Here is a 23,059-nt window from a genome sequence, read left to right as displayed (position 1 = left end):
TTCACTAATGTCCTTTAGGGGAGGAAACTGCTGTGCTTACCTGGTTTGGCCTATATGTGACTCCAGACCTACAGCAATGTGGTTGACTCTTAGGGGCAGTTAGAGATGGGCACAAATGCTGGCCTAGAAGCCATGCCCTCATCTCATAAATGAGTTTAAAAAAACAGTACAAGAGTACCATTAGGGAGGAATGCTGCTATTATAGGAGCTGATGAATGAATGAATTGAATTTATTGCCACGTGTACCCAGGCATAGTGAAAAGCTTTGTCTTGCGAGCAATACAGGCGGATCACATAGCTCTTTATATTGTTGTGAGTTCTTAATTTAACCTCGATGAACCAGGTAACAGGTAAGTAAATGTGAATTTAAAAACTTAAGAGAACACTTACTGCAAATGCTGGCGTTTGCACCCCACTGTCCATAACTCAGTGCAAGAGAGGATACTCCCTCCACCCCTTGGCTTCTGTGCATTATTTCGTAATCCCTACCTATATCTGAAAGGATATGAATGCGCTTATGTTGCTGTACCTAGAAAAGCATAAGCATATGGGAAAACTGAAGAGAGTATCCAAAAAGGTGCAACATTAGTGGCACATTTCTATTAAAATTTGGTGACTTGGCCTCTTAGAATGGCTTTTAACTTTGTAGATCTGTGTGTTTCACTCAGTTAAGCAGACTGTATGTTTAATTGGTACATTGTGCATAAGCAGAATTAAGAGATGTTCATTGATTAAGATTGACCTTAGTCAATCCTTGATGAATTTAAGACATTGCTGCTGTCCTTTGCAGCTACTCCTACCAGGAGCTCTGCTGGATTTGTATGCCACACTCTCAACATTGTGCATTATCTTCACATACCCACTGAAGCTTGTTTGCAGCTTCTCTGTGACATGCAGTTTGATTTTATTGTCACACATAATCAAGTACAAAACTACAGGAGTATAGTGAAAAGTGTATAATGTCATCAAATAAGGCACCATCTTGGGTACAAGTACCTAGGTATAGAATCTTAAGAACAAGGCAGATAGAAAGAACACATTTAAAAATTAAACATTGCCTCTGGACAAAATTTCTGCAGCTTTTCAGCTTTGATCAATGATTAAAATGTTGACTTTTTTTGTCCTGGATGTTGTTTTTTGTAAGATTTCATTTTTATATTACAATTTCAAGTACCTCTCCAATAGGCAAGAAAGAGATAAATGCAGGGTTGAATTGTATGTATGTAAATTACAGTATATCAAAAACAAAACTGGAGAACTGGACAGAAGTGTGGCCAAGCCAGAAGAAGACTGGATACTTAACATGCCAGGTTATAAAGCTTTTAGTCAAAATCAGGTGAGTAAAAAGGGAGGAGATACAGCAGGCTTGGTCAAACATTCCATAAACAGTGCTGAAGACTTGTGCTGCCGAACATACCACTCCCCTAGCCAAGCTGTTCCATTACAAGTACAACACTGACATCTAACCGACAATGTGGAAAATTGTCCAGGTATGTCCTGAACACAAAAGCAGACCAAATCCCACCCGGCCAATTACCATTCCATCAGTCTACTCTCAATGATCAGTAAAGTGATGGAAGGTGTCATCAAGTACTATCAAGCAGAGCCTGCTCAGCAATAACCTACTCACTGGTGCCCAGTCTGGGTTCCACCAAGGCCACTCAGCTCCTGACCTCATTCCAGTCTTGGTCCAAGCATGGACAAAAGAAATAAATTCCAGAGATGAGGGAAGAGTGACAGCCCTTGACATTGAGGCCACATTCGACCAAGTGTGGCATTAGGAGCCCTGGCAAAACTGGAATCAATGGGTATCGTGGGCAAATGTCCTGTGTGGTGTAACCTGTATGCCTTATTCTGTCCAAGTTTTTTTTTCATCCTATGATCTGTATGTCCTTGCTTACTGTGATCTGCCTGTACTGCTCGTGAACAAAACGTTTCACTGTACTTAGGTACACATGACAATAAATCAAATCAAATCAAAGTTGCATTGCAGAAATTTACCAAAGATCCTTAGACAGCACCTTCCAAACCTATGACCACTTCCGTCTCGGAGGACAACAGATATATAGAGATACCACCAGCTTCAGGTTCCCCTCCAAAACATTCATCATGACTTGGAAATATATTGGGCAAAAGTGAGGACTGCAGATGGTGGAAATCAGAGTCTAGATTAGAGTTGGTGCATCCAAGGAGCTGCCTGACCTGCTGTGCTTTTCCAGTACCACTCTAATCTAGACTTGGAAATATATTGTCCAAGGCTGGACTCGAATCCAGGTCCCTGGTGGCGTGAGTTATTGTGCCACCCCAGCTTTATGCCAATTTGTTCCTCTTTTAACTTGATGTTTTTTCTTTTCCCCAAAAATAAACTTTAGATAAATCTCACATCTTTGCTGTCAATATCATATTACAGCAACATGTTGATCAACATAATTGAATGCTAATTGGGCATCTGTCTTTGAGAAATCACACTTCATGTTTAGTATACCAGGTTCCTTACAAATTGACTGAATATTTGGACTAACGAGATGGAATTATTTGTTCAGATGCATTGACCTATGTGAATTTGAACTGAGAAATTGACCTGGTGAGGAGGGTCAGTTTAAGTGTTTGGGTAGGTCTCCCAGCAATCATTCAATGTTACCCCTGTCTGCCTGAGTACAGGAGCAGTCTCCATCACCCTGCAGAAAAGTTTCTTCACTCTACAAGCTAAACTCCTTGAAGAGAGTTCACCTCCATCCTGAAGCATCCTGTCTCTTACTTGCATCTCATTACAATCTGCTGCCTGTTAAAAGTTGGAAACCTTCAGATTGGGCCTCGATTTTCAAGAACTCAAAATGACAAACTTGACTCCGGGCCAATTAAGGTGTTTGTGTGTGGGTATGGGGAAGGGTGGTTGGGGTGGAGGTCAAAAAGTGACTGTTTACTTCGTATGGATACTGAAATATTCCAGAGCTCCGTGTCTATTGAGGGACAATCCAGCCCATAGATTTTCCTCTGTTGATCTGAAACTCAGCAGGAATATTATGAACCAATAATTTCTATCCAGTTTATTGTGTAATCTTTTCCTTCGAAGGTCATGTTTTCACTTGTTCCCTTGCCATGCTATTAGAAATGTACTTTTTATCTGGCACTTGGAGCAAAATGTGTCTCTAACATATCAAGGACACTTAATTTATAATTCCCACAAGCCTGACTCCCAATTAAAAAATCTGCTGTACTCTTATTAATGACACATTTTAAATGACAAAATTTCCATACTTCCATCCCACAAGAAAACACCGCCACTCATTCATGAAGATGCTCCAAAAGTTGACTTTATTTTGCCAGTGAGACATTGTGGGATTAGAATATTGCAGTGTGTTTTCAATAAGAGATCTCACCAAAGTAAATTACATTGGAAATATCAATCAGGCCATGAGGCCTTTGTTAGTTACCATGATTCATCCAATTCCACTGTCTTTTTGGATGGTTCAGAAACATTTCTCCATGAAAAGTATCATCTTGCAATTTTTATGTTGTTTGATCTACACCGTCATGAATATGTAGCAAAAAATACTTCAAAAAAGCAATTCAAGCTGCTTTTGCATCTGTTGGAATCCATGCTATGCTCATCCCAGGAAGGACCACTTTGTTTTAAATTTGTCTGACCAGACTTCATAGGCATTTAACAGATTATATTTCTAATGGATTTCATCCAGCAGTTCAATTTAGAAGGTTATCTGAGTGATTTGTATTCAGCTGGCAAAATACTTTTATTTCCGATTAACTTCTTGTAGCAAGTGTCAATACCTTCATATCTTTGTTCTGCTTTCTGATTGAGCTCACATGCTCACATATCCACCTCATTTTTCACATTACTGATCAGACTTCAAGAACATCGAATGACAACCATATCCCAACAAATTTTACTTGGATTTTGGCATTTTCTGCAGTGTCTGTGAATATTGTCCAGGTTTTACTGCATTGTGGACATTATGTTTGACTTGATGTCATGAGATTTTGTGGAGTCCAAGATTAATGCTGAAAACTCCCCAGGCAACTCCCTCCTAACTGTAGACCTCTGTGTTGCCACCTCTGGTGACGTATCCTATTGGTGGTGGGATGATGATGGTCATGTTGAGGATATAGTCATTCCCATAGAATCTGTATGTTAAGGACAATATCAGGCTGTTTCTTGAATATGGCTGAAAATGTGTTGCTGGAAAAGCGCAGCAGGTCAGGCAGCATCCAAGGAGCAGGAGAATCGATGTTTCAGACATGAGCCCTTCTTCAGGAATTCCTCAAGAAGAGCTCATGCCCGAAACATCGATTCTCCTGCTCCTTGGATGCTGCCTGACCTGCTGCGCTTTTCCAGCAACACATTTTCAGCTCTGATCTCTAGCATCTACAGTCCTCACTTTCTCCTGTTTCTTGAATATGTCTCATTTGTGGCATGGACCCCAGAATTTAGCAAAGAGGACTTCCAATGGGCAACAGAGCTGTGAGTGCTGTTGTCATTTTTATTGTCTTTGTAAATAGCACATGGTCTGTCCAGTTCCATTCTTTTATCAGATTTTTTTTAGTGGCTAGTTCAATTAAGTGGATTATTTGGCCATTTCAGAGGGCAGTAAAGAGTCAACCACATTTGCTGTGGTCTGAATTACTAATCTTATAACGTAACCACTGTGCTACCATACCATTAGATTTTCACAAACCCTTTTTAATCCAATAAATTAAGTCTCAAAATCTTTAACAATGCTCTGTCAATTACTTGAAAGAGATCATGATCTGACTGTGCCTATCTTTGAAAGAAGGCATTAATAGCCCCAAGAGCTCAACAGCATTAGCAAAGTTCATGGTGCTTTTACAAGTCTACAGCATTCAAGATATTGAAATTCTAAATATAATACTGACAATGTTTCATGTTACCGCCGTAGATTCTATTGGACGATCCTATACACTGCGTACTATATCTCATCCATAACCCTTGTCTTAACTTCAATTTATGACATCATGCACTTCCAAACATCACTTGACATGAGGGTCCTGTACATACATTTAATAAAAATAATATAATGAAATATGACATCCTCAGAATATTTCTCAAACTTTGAACAATATTTCAACAATAGACTAAAGGATTGAAGAACCATTTCAAATCTGCTGTTAATTCAACAAGAGTGGTAGACAAATATGAAGATTTTGTATCACATGGCATGTTATCTGTACATTCAACCTAATCAGTCTCATGACCATATTTATACTCCACTCAAAGTTAAAGTAGTATTAGCTGAATATCACTGGCATCTTACCAGTACCGGAAGTAGGCATCCCAATAATTGGTAGTCTTCTCCAAAATTAATGCATAGCATCGTTCAGTCAGATGTACTTGGATATTAATTAGGGTTATGTAAATGGGTGGAGAAGAATTTCAGAGAAACCCCTAACTTTGAGTTGAAACTTCCGTCATTGATAAGATCCTCACCCAGAAGTCAGACCTGAATGGAACTTAGACAAACTAAGGGAAGGAACATAGTGTAATATTGCAGTGATGTTGCATGGCCCCCAGTCATAAACTTAGCTGACACTAACTATTCCTTTCTTCCAATAATATATCTCAGCCCTAACTTCACTCTCATCTTTCTTTGTAAGCCTTCCTATAATGTCTGCATAATCCAACAAAGCTGGTCTTGGACCTAACTATCATTTCCTCATATTTGAATTAAAAGGAATATCAATCTCTGATTTGAAATACAAACCTAATGAACATCAATCACCACTAGTGGAAGAGTTGCTACCATCCTCTGTGTATAATACTACTTTCTAATTTTACTTCTAAATGATTTGACTCTTAATTTTTGGTCTATGCCCACTAACTTGTCCTAGACTCCCAAACTAGCAGAAATAGTTCTCTCTCTCTCTTTCTCTGTACCTTAACTGTTTGCCTTAACATCTTGAACTTCAATCAAATTAGAATTAAGTTCTAGGGTTGACAAGGTCAGAAGTCACACAACACCAGCTTATAGTCTAATGGTTTATTTGAAATTACAAGCTTTCGGGTGCTGCTCCTTCATCAGGTCACTTCACATGACAAAGGAGCAGTGCTCCAAAAGCTTGTGATTTCAAATAAACTTGGGGACTGTAACCTGGTGCCGTGATGCAGAGCTGAGAAATAAAGGGTGATTATCCTGCTGGGATTATACTACATGCCTCTCAAGTTTGTGAGGGAGAGAAAGGATTAACTATGTAGGCAAATCACAGAAAGCTGTGAGAGAAACAGGGTTATAGTTGTTGGGGACTTCAACTTTGTTAATATTAATGAGGATCACCTTTATGTGAAAGGATTAGATGGGGTGAAATGTTTAGGAGTGGCAGATGGAGTTTAATGGAGGAAAGATGTTGTTAAACTTGAAAGGGATCAGAAAAGATTTACAAGCATGTTGCTGGGGTTGGAAGTCTTGAGCCTTAGAAAGAGGCTGAATTGGCTGGAACATCAGGAGGTGAGGGGTGACCTTATCGAGGTTTATAAAATCATGAGGGGCATGGATAGGGTGAATAGCCAAGGTCTTTTTCAAGAGTAGGGGTGTCCACAACTAGAGGGTATACTTTTAAGGTGAGAGGGGAAAGATTTAAAAGGGATCTAAGGGCAGTTTTTCACACAGAGGGTGGTGTGTGTATGAAATGAGCTGCCAGAAGATGCGGTGGAGGCTGGTACCATTACATTTAAAAGGCATCTGGATGGATACATGAAGAATTTGGAGGGTAATGGGTCAAATGCTAAATGGGAATAGATTAATTTAGGATATCTGGTTGGCATGGACAAATTGGATAAAGGGTCTGTTCTGAGGAAAGGCCACACAACCTGAAACGTTAACTCTGATTTCTCTCCACAGGTGCTGCCAGACTTGCTGAGCTTTTTCAGCAATTTCTATTTTTTTGTCGAAGGGGTTGTTTCTGTGCTGTACAACTCTATGATTCCATGATTCTAAAGTGTATTCAGTCAAGCTGTTTGAGCCAGTGCATTGATAGTCTTTTAGAGATGGGGCAATACTAGACCTAATCCTAGGAAATGAAGCTGTTGAAGTTTCAGAGGGCAAGCATTTTGTGGATAGTGACCATAAATGTAAGTTTCAAAGTCATTTTAGAAATGGATGAGGGTAGGCAGAAGTTAAGTTTCTAAACTGGAAGAAGGCTGATTTTTAGTGTCATTAGACAGTATCTGGCAAACATAAACTGAGAACAGCTACTTGCAGATAAGACTACATTTGGAAAATGGAGTCTTTTAAGACGTAATAATGTGAGAATCTGGGACCAACTTGTTCTTCGAAAAATGAAGAACAAGTCCAACAAATCCAGCGAATCTTATATGTCAAGAGATATTGAGAGTTTGATAAAGAGAACAAGGGAAGCATATGTCAGATATAGGGCATTAAAAACAGGGAAGCCCTTCAAAAACATAGAGAGTGTAGGAGGTTACTTAAAAATGAAATTAAGTGAGCAAATAGGGGCATAAAGTATCTTTGGCTGCTAAGATCATGAGAAATAGAGCATAGAACAGTACACCACGATGTTATGCCGACCATTGATCCTCATGTATGCACCCTCAAATTTCTGTGACCATATGCATGTCCAGCAGTCTCTTAAATGTCCCCAATGACCTTGCTTCCACAACTGCTGCTGGCAACGCATTCCATGCTCTCTCAACTCTCTGCATAAAGAACCCGCCTCTGACATCCCCTCTATACTTTCCTCCAACCAGCTTAAAACTATGACCCCTCGTGTTAGTCATTTCTGCCCTGGGAAATAGTCTCTGGCTATCGACTCTATCTATGCCTCTCATTATCTTGTATACCTCAATTAGGTCCCCTCTTCCCCTCCTTTTCTCCAATGAAAAAAGTCCGAACTCAGTCGACCTTTCTTCATAAGATAAGTCCAGGCAGCATCCTGTAAACCTCCTCTGAACCCTCTCCAAAGCATTCACATCTTTCCTATAGTAGGGCGACCAGAACAGGATGCAGTATTCCAAGTGCTGTCTAACCAAAGTTTTATAGAGCTGCAACAAGATCTCACGATTCTTAAACTCAATCCCCCTGTTAATGAAAACCAAAACACCATATACTTGCTTAACAACCCTGTCCACTTGGGTGGCCATTTTAAGGGATCCATGTACCTGCACACCAAGACCCCTCTGTTCCTCCACACTGCCAAGAATCCTATTCTTAATCCTGTACTCAGCTTTCAAATTCGACCTTCCAAAATGCATCACCTCACATTTATCCAGGTTGAACTCCACCTGCCACCTCTCAGCCCATCTCTGCATCCTGTCAATGTCCCGCTGCAGCCTACAACAGCCGTCTATACTGTCAACGACACCTCCAACCTTTGTGTCGTCTGCAAACTTGCTGACCAATCCTTTAATCCCCTCATCCAAGTCATTAATAAAAATTACAAACAATAGAGGCCCCAGGACAGAGCCCTGTGGAACACCACTCACCACAGACTTCCAGGCAGAATATTTTCCTTCTACTACCACGCGCTGTCTTCTGTTGGCCAGCCAATTCTGTATCCAGACAGCTAGGTTCCCCTGTATCCCATTCCTCCTGACCTTCTGAATGAGCCTACCATGGGGAACCTTATCAATCACATTTTCTGATAGTGTGGTGAACCAGAACTGCACACAGCATTCCTTCTATGGCCTAACCAATGTTTATAATGTGACTAAATACATTGATAAGGGTAGTGCTGTTGATTTAGTTTACATGGATTTTAGTAAGGCCTTTAATAAGGTTCCACACAGAAAGCTGGTTCGAGCCAATAGGATAGAAACATTTGACCAGTGTGTAGCACAGGGATTAGCCCTGGGACCCTTGCTATTTATTCTGTACAGTAATGACTTGGATGTGAATGTTGAAGATTTAATTAGGAACTTTTTATAAATGACATGAACATTGGAGCTGTTTTTGATAGTGAGGAGGACTGTCTCAGGCTATTGCCTGATATTGTCCAGCCTGTAAATTGGGTGGAGCAATGGCAGATACAGTTTAATCTAGTGTGAAATGGTGCATTTTGGGGAGGTGTAATAGGGAAAGATATGCACAATGAGATTCCTAGTGAGTACTGACGAACAAAGGGACCTTGGTGTACAAGTCCATAGTTCCCTGAAGGTGTCAGTGCAGGTAGGCAGGGAGGTGAAGAAGGCTTATGGGATGCTTGCCTTCATTAATTGGGGCATAGAATGTAGGAGTGAGGAAGTCTTGTTACGACTTTATAAAACATTGGTTAGTCCATAGATGGAATACTGTTTGCAGTTCTGGTTCACCACACTATCAGAAAATGTGATTGCACTGGAGAAGGTACAGGGAGATTCACCAGGATGCTGCCTGGGATGGAAAGTCTCCATTATGAGCAGAGAACGGATAGGCTGGGTTTGTTTTCATTGGAACAGAGGAGGCTGAGGGGGGGATCTGATTGAAGTATACAAAATCATCAGAGGCATAAAGATGAGTAGTTCGTGAGTATATTTAAACTTTGCCAAATGCGCGTAAGCCCAGAGGGCATAAGTTTAAGGCGAGGGGCAAGTGGTTTCAAGGAGATCGGAGAATCCTTTTTTCATCCCAAGGGTGTTAGAAATATGGAACACACTGCCTGAGAGAGTAGTGGAGGCAGGTATTCTCTCAACATTCAAGAAGCATCTGGATATGCACTTAAAATGCCAAGGAATAGTAGGTTGTGGATCAAGTGCAAGTAATGGGATTAATGTGGTTTAGTGTTTGTCGGCAGCATTGACATGGTGGACTGAGGGGCCTGTTTCTACGTTGTGTGACTCTATGACTCTAGTTGGTGCAACCTTTAGAATCCAGTTCTCACTCTTGTGAATCTGTACTGAACTACTTTGAAGATCAATAAATCTTTCCCTAAGGTGTGGTCACTCTTTACTTCTAATGTGATGGGTAGTGTATGTGGTTCTGATCAAAAAGTTCTAGGTTTGAGCTCTAATCCAGAACTTGATGGCTCTGACACATGCATTTGTAAAACATGGTAACTGCAGGAGAGTCTCCTGATCTTCTATTTTTGATATGTAGTGAAATCCTTCAAGTTGTAGCCGCTGATTATAATCTAGCTATGGAAACAGATGTAAGCACATCCTTTTCTCATTCATGCTCTGCCAGGCATAAGAAAAGGGAAGGTGTGTTCTAACAAAGGCTTGAATAGTTTGAAGATGACATTTAACCCTTGTGATCTAGTTCACCGTGTAAAAAGACCAGCATCTCATTAGCCTTTTTGATTTTTTTTCATATGTGTTCATTGCATTTCAATGATCAATAGGTGTGCGTTCACTACTTTTGTGCTTTCATGTGACTAGTTTTTTTCCATTTCAGCATTTAGGAAGTACTTTGTGCTGTCTGTTTTAGGTGACAGACCTCCCATTTGCCTCAGTTTTGCCCATTTACTCAATCTATCAATAATGCTTTGTAATTTTATGCATTTTCCTGCTCACATTACCTTCTAACTCGATGTCATGGCCAAAGTTTGACATGTAGCTTCCAATCCCATTATCTATGTCGTTAATAGATTGGGTAAATAGCTGAGGTCATAACATTAGTCACATCTTGTCAATTTAAACAATTGTCCATTATTTGTACTCAGTCACTTGCCATTCATTCAATTTCTTAACCAGGCCAAACTTTTTCCTGAAATTCCATAGAGCTTTAAATGTCTCCTGTAAGGGTCTTTATCAAATGCCTTCTGGAAACTCCTAAAAATAGTATTCATAAAAGTTCCCTGTCCTTTTCGAACACTCAGTCAGGTTTGACGTCATGATCTATAACGTACAGACTGATGCTGGCTGTCTCTGAGCAGGTGAAGATTTTCAAGGCTTTTAGTCACCTTATCATTATTATAGACTTGAGTTATTTTCTGATTCCCGATGTTAGTCTAATTAGTCCATAATTCCCTCGTTTCCTCTCTTACATATTTTAATTAGAAGACTAGCATTCACAATTTTCCAATCTAAAGGAAAGGTTCTAGAATCAAGAGAACTTCTAATCGCATAGTTTAGGCTGTCAATGTCCTCACCCACTTCATTTAAATCCCTAGAATGGGAGCCAGTGATCTTGGGAATGTATCAACCGTGGTGCTTTTCCTACCTTTCTCATTTGTAAGTGTTCAGAAGTTATTTCATGTAGAACATCAATAACCAACAGAGAAAAGAGAAGAAGCCTAAATGATTGAAGATGAGCTGTCAAGCACAGAAACAAAAGTAGCAAGACAGTGTACTAACTCAGTGAGCTAACCATTCCCACCAGTGGGCAATCTCAATCTTATTCCTAGAATTTATGAACCCAAAGGCCTTAAGTGGGTATGATTCAGCAAAGGTTAGTACTCAATTGGGTTTTACAGTCTCGATTGATATATAGAAAGGAAAAAGAAATCATACTAATATGGTTGGGTCTATTTGCATGCATGAACTAATCATTGAGGAGTTGATAAAAGCTGTGAAAAAAATGTGCAGAAAATGGGAAGATGTTCTATTTCAAAGGCCCTCACTTTTGAAGCCGAAAAGTGCCAAATCCACCTCTACTTTCCCTGGAAAAGCAGTGTCTCAAAGATTTGAATAGGTTAGGCAAGCTATTTCATACTGCTACAATGCAGTTGCTACTAGAATGTTATTTTCTGCTAATAGAAAGCTTTCATCAGTCCAGAAAGATATTCTATCTACAATGCGATTGAGTGGCATTGTGTATGCAGTTCAGTGCTGGTGCAGTGCCAGGTATGTGGGCCATATGTCACATCAATTAAATTGAATTTCGAGCTGAAACCATTCTTTTTCCTTACTGCTGGGCAAATTCTTGCAATGTGCCATGTGTAGATCTACTACCCATTTCAGGAAAGGTTCCAATGCAAGGTGAGTAATTCTCTCCTTTATAATCTAAGGATGAGAGTTGGCTTGTGTCCCTATTAGCCCCTGTAATCAGTCAGCTTAAGAGAAATAAGGCATATCTGGGAAGTGATCTTAATTACCTACTTTCCTGTGGTATGGCCCCCATTGGGACAGAATATTTTTTGAGGCCACATTTATTCTGTGAAGGAAAAGCATACATGTATCCAAAATGAAGTAGCTATGTCATGTTTACTTTCCCATCTTTCTATATAAATTTGCCTACACATGTTGACAGATAACCCTTAACTTTGCCATTTCTTGTGGCCTTTGTACTTGATTGGTCGCAATAACATCTCTGACCATTTCCTAGTCACACATATTTTCCTTAATCTTTTACCTTTCTGCATGCATCTAACCACCCCCAAAATCAAATCAACTGTTCCAAAGTAGCATTTAGAACTGCACTTTCAAATTTCCAGCTTCTAGCCTTTGTTGGAACTTCAATTTATCATGATAATACTGGAGTTGTTAACCTGTTCTGACTTATCTGTTCCTTTACTTCCTTTGTCACTGACAAAACCTTTCCTTTCTTCTATCTTGGTCATGCAACACTGGCTTACCCATAATCAAGGTCAGGACTTTATCAAACTTTTCTGAGCCTCTTTATCGGAGAAAGTGAGGACTGCAGATGCTGGAGATCAGAGCTGAAAATGTGTTGCTGGAAAAGCGCAGCAGGTCAGGCAGCATCCAAGGAGCAGGAGAGTCGACATTTTGGGCATGAGTCCTGAAGAAGGGCTCATGCCCGAAACGTCGACTCTCCTGCTCCTTGGATGCTGCCTGACCTGCTGTGCTTTTCCAGCAACACATTTTCAGCTCTGAGCCTCTTTATCGCCTGTTAAAAACTGCATTAAGGCAGGTCCATCCTGCACACCAAGGAGAATCCCTCTCCTATTCTAGTTTTCAGTCTTGATGACATTCTGCATTTATTGGCATTGCTGATCCTCTAAGATACCTTTTATTTTGTGTTTGTTCAGCTCAAAAGGGGAGGCAATGGTCTCGTAGTATTATCGCTAGACCTTTTGCGTATTCATTCCTGAGATGTGGGTGTCAGTGGCGAAGCCAACATTTATTGTCCATTTACCTGTTGGTAATTATTGATTCAAGCAATGTTAAGATGTTGACGTGCTCCCATTGTGAGCTGCTGATGTTGATGCAAGGTGGGGTCTCTGCATCCAGACACTGCCTGTCAGTCCAATCTCCTTGTAATCTGGGGAACCAATCTACAGACTGTAAACATCAGAATGCGAAAAGCTTCCCTATCAACCAAATAGCCTCTTTTGACCATGTGGTGGCCATGGTGGTGGGAGAGCAGTAGTAAGATTTACAGTTTATGTAGAAATGAAAAAAATTATGACAGAGAAGGTTACAACAAAATATTAGGAATTGATGAGAACAAAAATTTTAATTTTATGCCATTTAAAATTGCTTCACTTCTCAGGGGTGACATTGAATTGAATGTTTTTAAAATATCATGTAATCACGTCTTAAATTTAAAAAAAAGTCCTATTGAGCTGATTTTGTTTTCTCTTTCTAGTGAAACCAGACCCTCCAGAGATAATTGAAGTCAATACAATTCCTGACTCCCCTCGCAAACTGGAAGTTAAATGGAGGAATCCATTAACATGGCCGGAGCCAGATTCAATTCCCCTGAAGTACTTCCTGAGGTATAAACCAGTTATTCTGGATGACTGGCAACATGTGAGTGCGTCTTGTCTCTTATTTCAGCTGCAATGAGTAAAATGGTTTTTTTTTCCCTCTTACCCTCATGTCATTTGATGATTTTATTTTAGACAAAAGAAATGTTCCAGATCTTCGGGGATCTGCATTAGAGAGGGAGCACCTGACACTAACTGTGATTTAATCTGCTAATTTCCCTCTTCAGTTAGATTCTTTGCACTTCATTGCCGACTCTAGCTGCGATGAGTGGAGTTGGGCAGTCAAGTGTTGAGCATGATTCCAGACAAGCAGCACTGTTTTCACTGTTTAAGGTCTACTTTCAATTCATTGACTTACATTGTTCTAAAAGGATCTGTCAATATCAAACTGTCGACCCTCCCTCCATTGATATTGCTAACTCCCCCTGCTCACCTTCCCCTCCACCCCCAATATAGCTCGAAGCCATCCCTCACAGCCCCACACCTCTACCCACCCAGTGCGTGCCATAGTGCCATACCTCCATGTCATGAGGGAAATGAGCATCATCAGAGTGCTGCTGCTGACCTTGTGCTTTGATGCTTCAGCTGAATTATTAGAGTTGTGCTCCAGAGCAGATTTTACATCTGTTTTGAAAAATTCTTAGTAAATTTGTATATAAATCAAGCTAAATTTAGGGCCAATGACTTGTGTACCCCTAGATCTGCCTATCTGACCCACTGTTGTAAGAAGTGTGCATCAGTCTGAGCAGAGCAAAACCAGGCATCAGAAATTTAATCTTCCTGCATGGATATTGTGGATATTGAACATCTTGAGGTCTCGGCACACCTCAGTGATATAACTCACAGTGTCCGCTATTGGAAAATTTGGGCAATTGTTTTTAGTGCACAAAAGAAGATGTTAGAAGTAAACAAGGAAATTATTCATATAAGAGTGTATTGATGATTAATCTTTCTGCACTAGGACAATCCTGGAGAAAGTAATGCAGAATGAGCCGTTGGCATAACCATGTCAATCAAGTACTTTATACTTATAACAGAAACAAAGATCTCTGAAGCAACTCACCAGGTCTGGTAGCATCTGTGGAGAGAAAGCAGAGTTAACATTTCAAGCCTTATATGACTTTTTCAGAACTAAACAAGGGTTACTGAACTTGAAATGTTAACTCTGCTTTCTCTCCACAGATCAAAGTCTTCAAGATATTAACTGGAAAAGACAATGTTGATAAATCTAAATCATTTCCACTGGTTGGAGATTCTAGAACGAGGGGAAACAGTCTAAAATTAGGACCAGACTATTCAGCAGAGAATTTAGGAAGCACTTCTACACATAGAGTATAATAGACTTTTGGAAATCTTTTCCACAGACAGCAATTGATGCTTGATAAGTTACTAATTTAAAATCAGGCCGCAGTTGGAATAGTGCATGCAATTCTGGTCTCCTTCCTATCGGAAAGATGTTATGAAACTCGAAAGGGTTCAGAAAAGATTTACAAGGATGTTGCCAGGATTGGGGGATTTGAGCCATAGGGAGAGGCTGAACAGGCTGGGGCTATTTTCCCTGGAGCATCGGAGGCTGAGTGGTGACCTTATAGAGGTTTACAAAATTATGAGGGGCATGGATAGGATAAATAGACAAAGTCTTTTCCCTGGGGTGGGGAAGTCCAAAATTAGAGGGCATAGGTTTAGGGTCAGAGGGGAAAGATAGAAAAGAGACCTAAGGGGCAACTTTTTCACGCAAAGGGTGGTACGTGTATGGAATGAGCTACCAGAGGAAGTGGTTGAGGCTAGTACAATTGCAACATTAAAAAGGCATTTGGATGGGTATATGAATAGGAAGGGTGTGGAGGGATATAGGCCAAGTGCTGGCAAGTGGGACTAGATTGGGTTGGGATATGTGGTCGGCATGGACGGGTTGGACCGAAGGGTCTGTTTCCATGCTGTACATCTCTATGACTCTATGACTCTTATCTAAGATAGACAAACTTTTGTAAAACAAAAGTACTAAGGGATATAGGCCAAAGATCGGTATGGAGTTAGGCTGCAGATCAGCCATGATCTAATTGAATGATGGCACAGGTTCAAGGGGCTGAATGTCCTACTCCTGTTTCTGTGTTCCTTGGCCCTGAAGGTGGAATTTACTTTACAGGGCTATAGACAGTGGAAGCCTTATTTAAAAAGGTGTAATTCTTCAGAATTTCTAATGCCCACCTGGTTTTCATGACTTTTTTTGTTTTAAAAGGTTTTCTGTCAGAATCATAATTAGATACTTCAGCTCTGATGAAGAGTCATCTAGACTTGATACATTAGTTTGCTGTCTCTCTCTCTCTCTCTCTCCATGGATGCTGCCACACCCGCTGTGATTGCCAGCACTTTTTGTTTTCAGCATATTTAAAGACAGCTCTGTAAGGTTTTATTGAATCCCTACAGAAATTTATCTTACTGTTCCATTAAACCTGTTCAACAGCTACAATGTTGAATGATTTGGAACTGATTAAGCATGATTGGAATCTTGGAACCTCATCTTTCACTTACATTCAGTTGCAACATATTCTGGTGACTAGGCTTCCAGCTATCTTGGTCCAACTGTGTTGTCTGGAGAGGAAATTGTTGGAGTGAGGGCATGAGATAATAGGGCTCCCAAAAAGGTAAGAGGAAAAAAATTTTAAAAGGACACGAGGGGCAACTATTTCACACAGAGAAAGGTTTGTATGTGGAATGAACTTCCAGAGGAAGTGGTAGACGCAGGTACAGTTACAACATTTTAAAAACTTTTGTATATGTACGTGCATAAGAAAGGTTTGAAGGGATACGGGCTAAGCGCAGGCAAGTGGGATTAGATTGGTTTGGGATTGTGGTTGGTGTGGACTGGTAGCACTGAATGGTCTGTTTCTGCGCTATATGACTCTATAACGCAAACTTGCCACACATAACATCCGTGAAAATATCTGGTAGCATGATGATTCTAGCTTTGAAGCTGAGATGGCATCTTTCACTATTCTGGAATAAAAGAGGTAAAGTGGATAGTCAGGATCTAAGGGAAATGATGAAAGGACTAATAGTTATGAAGAACTGGTATTGGAATCATGAACAGTAGCTCCAGTAAGTCTTTACTTTTGGCCAATTGGATATGCTATAATGGTTAAACTTTGAATATTAAGGAAAAGCTAAATGTCGGTACTGGTTGGAATGCTGAAGATGTGTACTTAATTAATAGCCTTGGTGCGCCACTAGTTGTTCCAGTCTAGCTAACATATTCCTGACAAAGGAGAAGATTGCCACATTTACATCATGTCTACAAATAAAGGTAGGACAATTCTAATCTGATCAACTACTTTCACATCAGTCTACACTCCGTCATCAATAAAGCTGTAGGAAAACGTTCATTGTAAAATATTTATCATTTACCTGCACATTGATATTCAGTTTAGGTTCTGTCAGCTCCAAAGGAGTAGATGGCATTATCAATGGTGACACTTGCAGTTTGCATTGTAAGTGGACCAAATGGCTCTAGGTCTCACTCCAGTCTTGTTCCATATGTGGATAAGAGAGTAGAACTAGGGCTGTATATTGCCTAACTTCAAATCAGAAGGTCCAGGTTCAAGTTTCAGCTGCCCCATAGGTGTTTCATACAATGTCCAAACATGCTTTGTTTTAAAAAGCTGAAAGAGTGGATTATAGAGGTGAGGTTAGATTGACTGACATTGACATCAATGCAACATATTATCAATCCTTAAACTAAGGAAACCTAATGAAATAGAGAAACAAAACATTTTGGAAATACTCAGCAGGATCTGTGAAGAGAGAAATTAAGTTATTGTTTCAGGTCATGACCTGGCATTATTATCCATTTATTCAAGAATTCAAGAAAGGAATCTTTTCACTGGTTATAATCATAGCTAATGCAAAGGACAGTGGTTGTGCTTGTTGCAGGACGATCATATCAGTCCCAGAACATCACTGCAGATGACTCTCAGGGAAGTGTCTGAGACTCAGTTGCTTTATCCCTCAATGTATCTTTAGAAATAGGATATTCACTGATGATTACATAGCATTCACATAATGAAGCTGACAGTACCTGCATCTGAGACCTGGTCAATGTCCAGGCTTGCGTTGATGTGTTGCACAAATATTGTTTTCTACTTAAGTGTCAGGCAATGACCATCGCCAAAAAGATAAAGACAAACCATCTCCTCTTAACATTCAGCAGCAACATTACGAACATTATGTAAATTTAAGTTGACATGAAACTTGATTCAAGCCACATACATTTTATCATTCCGAGACCAGGTCTAAGGCTAGATAGAAATGTAGGAGTAGGCCCTTCAGCCCCTCAAACATCCAGTGTAATGCTGGATAATGGCTGACCATCTACCTCATTACCATAATCTCATGCTATACTGGTAAAGCACCATATAATATAGGAGTAGAGTTAGGCCCATTGAGCCAGCTCCACCTTTCAATCATGGCTGATATAGTTCTCAACTCTATTCTCCTGCCTTCTCCCCGTAACCCTTTATCCCCTTACTAATCAAGAACCTATCTGTCTCTGTCTTAAATCCATTCAATGACGTAGCCTGTAAAGCCATCTGTGGTAATGAGTTCCACAGATTAACCATCTTTTGGCTGAAGAAATTCCTTCTCATCTCAGTTCTAAAGAGTTGTCCCTTCAGTCTGAGGCCATGCCCTCAGGTCCTAGTCTCTCCTACTCGTGGAATCATTTTCTCCATGTCCACTCTATGCACTCCTCTCGGAGGTTTCAATCAGATCCCATTCCCCTCATCCTTCTAAACTCCATCAAGCACAGACCCACAGTCATCAACTGCTTCTTATATAATGGCCACTATTCTAGAAAAGTCCTTTTGCAACAAGATTATTGATTAGCTCTTTCTGGTTGCATAATACTAAAGCTAAAATGCCCTGTGCCTTAGTTGACTCCTCAACAGATTTCTCCAGAAAGCTATCTTGAATATATTCCAGGAATTCATCCTCCTTAGCATTTATACTCATTGATTTTACCCAGTTTATTCTGCAGCAAGCAAGTAGGACTCCCCAGAACTTTTCTCATATTTACAAAGCATAGTTACATTAGGTTTGAGAGAATATTTCATTTCTCTCAATGAGTGCAGCTGCTTAAGATTGTGCATACCATTCGGGGCAGAGTAGTACATTTGGTTGATACCCCATCCACCTTCTTAAAAATCATTTTGTGCCGTTATTGAAACATGGTCGTAATCTGCACCAGCTTGAAGAAAAAATTGCTTAAGAACAGAAAGCACCATATTATGTTAAATACTGATTTTTCAGAGTAGAATATGATGTGCATTGGTTTCCCCTGGATTCAGTGCTAAGATTCTTTTGATATCCATAATTGACTTGTATACGGAATATAAATAAAAGATGTTATAAACTTGGAGATGTCATTGACAGTGAGGGTGATACCAATTGACTGAAACAGTATGGGAAGGGAAGTGTCATATTGAAAATAATACAGTTAAATTTGGCACAAGGGAAAGGAAGTAGCAATAGAGACTTAATGGCACAGTTCTAATGAGTATGAAGGAACAATGGGACCTTGAAGTTCATTTGCATAAAACTTCAAAAGCAGGATATATTGGAAAATAATTTGCAAAGTATATGTTTTAGCTTCATAAATAGAGGTTTTGAATAAAAGTGAGGCTAAGCTGAATCGTTATTCAGCCTTGATAAAACCATAAATTGTGCATTGCATCCAGTTCGGATAACCATGTTTTAGGACTGATTGAAGGCATTTAAGATGACACAGAAGAGATCTAATGGAATAACTCCACTGCTGTGGAATTTTAGCCACAACATTAAATGAAGAAGTTGGACTTATCATCCTTGGATAGTTACTGCTTTATCTCTGTTGAACATGTTGATGTGTCATCATAGACTCAACATAATTTTACAGGCAAGGGACTTGTTGATCAAATGGGGAGTTGAAGGCTGTAAGCCGAGCTCCATTCCTTCGTTGTCTCTGTGGTAGACGTTGTGACTTTGGAACAAAGTAAATTGAGAGGTGATTTCATAGCGCTGGACACATTTAGACAAAGGTAGACAAAGGAAAACTGTTTCCTATTAGTTAATGGTGCAAGTACTGGGTGGCAAAGGTCCAAGATTTTGGTTAAGAGCTGCAAAGTGATGGGAGGAAGAACTTTTTTACACAGTGACTGATAATGCCCTGGGATTCATCCCTGCAAGCTTGGCGGAAATGATACGATTGATTATTTCTGCAGGAAGCTGGATGGCACTTGAGGCACCTGCATACAACAGGAAAATTGGACTGACTCAATTTATTACAGAGTCACCTTGGGCTGATGGGCTGAATAGACTCTGTATGTGCCATTATGTCTTTATGGCCGTATCTGCAAGGTACACTGCAATAATTTGTTGAGGTTTTAAACCATCGGTTTACATTGTTGTCCTCAGGACAAGAGCAGCAAGCAGATGGAAATACCACAAGTTTCAAGTTCACTACTTTCATGTTCCATGACATCCAAACTTGAAATACATCACACTGATCATCACTGTGTAAAACATTCTGAAATTTCCGACATACCAACACTATGGGAGCATCTTCACCACATGGACTACGGGAGTCCACGCAGACAACTTAGCAACACCACCTCAAGAGCAATTAGATATGAGCAATAAATGCTCCCCTTGCCAATGATACTGACTTTCCTACTCTGAATTGATTTTTTTAAAAAAAACTCCTGTAATGGCTTCTTCTAACATATAAATTTGGTAAATATAGGCAAATAGTTCTGTGTTATCCACTTTGGTATTGAACAGTACAGTACAGTTAATCTGTGGTCTGAGATGAGTTCATACATCTTCATCTGAACAGCAGTGGAGAGATATAATTTGCCTCCGCCCACTTGAGCCAGAAAGGAGAAGAATCAGCAAATGTTAGCTTCTGGAAGTAAATTCTGAAGTAGAGGATTATTTTCACCTTTGACATCATGTATATCTAAAGAGTTGTTCCAATATTCCTGTCTAATGTCCCACCATAGAATGGTCACTTGGAAAGCTACTCATCCTCCTGAAATCACATCCAAGCAACAGTAAGTTGTTTCAGGGGATGAGTGGAGATATTTTGACAAAAGAAAAATGCAATAGTCTAATATTAATTTTTTAGAGCCAGAAGCAGTTTACAGGAATGTGCAGCCTAAACTGGGCATAAAAGCTTACGTGGCAAGCCCACATGGGATCAGGCATCGTTTAAAACAAAACACAAATAATTAAATATGATGAAAAATTGATTTTACTTAACTAAGCCCTTAAAAAGGGCAAAATAATCCTCAAAGTTAGGTGCAATTTATTAACCATTAAGTATGTTTAAATGTTTGGCATGTATAACAAATTGATCATGCACACAGGATGAATGAACTATATCTAGTCATCAGTTCTGTAACGAATTAACTGAAACACAAAACGCAATGGCAAGAGACACCGCAACAGACATGACTTTGATTTAATGTTTTTCATTAAAAGAATCCTACCAAAATGTCATCTGTTATCAAATTGATGCGTTTTCATATCCCTTGCTTTATCCAGTTTCTTCTTTTAAAACCGGTACATCATAGAAGATAAATGAATGATTACCATGGAAACAGTTTCAGACTGAAGCCTAGGACAATGTGCACATGAACAAAGAAGTAAAATAAAGGTTAAAGAACACAAACAAAAAGGGAAATGTGACAGTTGAGCATTAAAGCCACATATTTTAGTCCGGGACTGGGTGACATAAGATACCTTGCCCAAGTTGCAATGGGATTTAGGCCTTTCAGGACCATCTGGATGTCAGTCTGCGGTGATAATGATCATACATCTCTTGGTAGGAATAATGGCTACCTGCCAAAACTGTATTATTAATGCACACTTGGCAAAATGACATTAGCATGGTTTTTATCCCCTGTGTAGTGCTGGTTGATGTAGAAATCGTCTCCTAGAAAATGGGGGGTTGGGGAGGGGAAGGAAAGACTTTCATGAGATAGCTGTCACAGGAGACAGCTGAATAACTGATTTTTGCAATGCTAATGGTTCCGCAATGCACTGGGTATTGATTACCCATTAATCTGACTGTTGATGGTTGGGCAAAGTGACTTTTGGCAGCAGCACAAAGCCTTTAAGAAACAGACCCAGGAAGAGAGATAGAAAAACATACATCAGAGGCATGTGACTTTGTAAGTCTGTGGCTACGGCCAGATTAAAGAAATGTGCAGTTCTTTGATATAACCTCCGCATTGGCCTTTTCCATTTTTAAAATGACCCTTAGATGATCGGAGCCGTTGTAGTCCAGATGATATAGTTTAACTCCCAGGCTTTTGAGAATTGCAATTCTGAATTGAATTGCTAAATATTTACAAATGTTATTTACTCGGGAAACAAAACCTTATTCTGTTAAAAAGCACACTTTATAAAATCACTACAGACCTTAAAATGCTCATTGGACTGCAGTTTAAATTGCTAAATAAAATAGATACAATTTTTACTCTTATTTTTGAGAAAGGCAGGTTAGGAAGATTTCCAGATCTTAGCAAAGATCATGACATGTGTACACCCCATGCAGTGATCCATTTGTGTGTGTGCGTGCATCTGTCCGTCTGTCCACCCATTGAGGACAATATTAGGTTTGGATGTGTTGCCTGAGCACGCCCATCTCCTGACTCTTTGGAAAGATAGGGAAAGTCAACAAAGTGCTCATGCAAAAATATATTAAAGGAAGTCAGCTCTTTCACAGAATTAGGCATAAAATTAGAAACAAAGGAGAATGAAATAAAAGTAATAAAAATAATTATTTGGATTTTATCATTTCATACCTTGGCCGCATACATATTCAATTTCTAATAGGGTAGAATCAAAATGCTACTTAGTTGGTGGAGGAAAACTCATAGCAACTCATCGAAATGTTAATTTGACTATATTCAGTTATTTTTGAGCTAAATAAATATTTAGTGTGGCTTTGCTGACTAAATCTGTCATGAATTGCTCAGAAAGTAATATCAACTACCATTGTAAATGTCATATTATGAGACAGTGAGTTTAAATGGTTGCAGTAGCTTCTCTATGGATACAATGAATAACTTGCAATAATGTATTTTTTGGCCTTCTAATTCTTTCTTCACTATTCTTGTAGTTCTAGAATGAATTTGCACCAAAGATCTGTGGAACTAGCCATCTCTAATATTGTTGCCGAGACTCTAAGAGGTTATTCTTTGTGCAAAATTGGACAATAAGTGATAGTGACCCAGAAGCATGTTTTCCAATCTCTCCCAATTGCAATTCCAAATGCCAAAAAGCAATAAGACCGCAGCAGTGGGTAAAGTCCCAGCTAAACAATATCCTGTTCTCACCCAATATCCAGACATACCTGCTTTTGACTCAGTGCAGCTTTGTGTAACTTTTTCACTTTCTAGCCCGGTGATACTGAAAAGCAATTGTAGATGCCTATTGGTTCTTA

General features: G+C 39.6%; 1 protein-coding gene across 4 annotated transcripts in view; it reads left to right on the top strand.

Annotated features, from left to right (window-relative positions):
• The window catches only part of cntfr (ciliary neurotrophic factor receptor), a 368,813-nt gene that overhangs the window by 283,283 nt on the left and 62,471 nt on the right, over positions 1 to 23,059 (top strand). For all 4 annotated transcript variants that reach the window (XM_060829263.1, XM_060829235.1, XM_060829245.1 and 1 more), the window contains exon 7: positions 13,455 to 13,618. In XM_060829263.1, the coding sequence (XP_060685246.1) occupies positions 13,455 to 13,618 (164 nt within the window). The remainder of the gene's footprint in view (positions 1 to 13,454; positions 13,619 to 23,059) is intronic.

The sequence above is a fragment of the Hemiscyllium ocellatum genome, chromosome 1 (assembly GCF_020745735.1).
Source record: "Hemiscyllium ocellatum isolate sHemOce1 chromosome 1, sHemOce1.pat.X.cur, whole genome shotgun sequence".
Classification (NCBI taxonomy): Eukaryota; Metazoa; Chordata; class Chondrichthyes; order Orectolobiformes; family Hemiscylliidae; genus Hemiscyllium; species Hemiscyllium ocellatum.
Note: the sequence above shows the minus strand (reverse complement) of the source record. Positions and strands in the feature narration are given on the sequence as shown.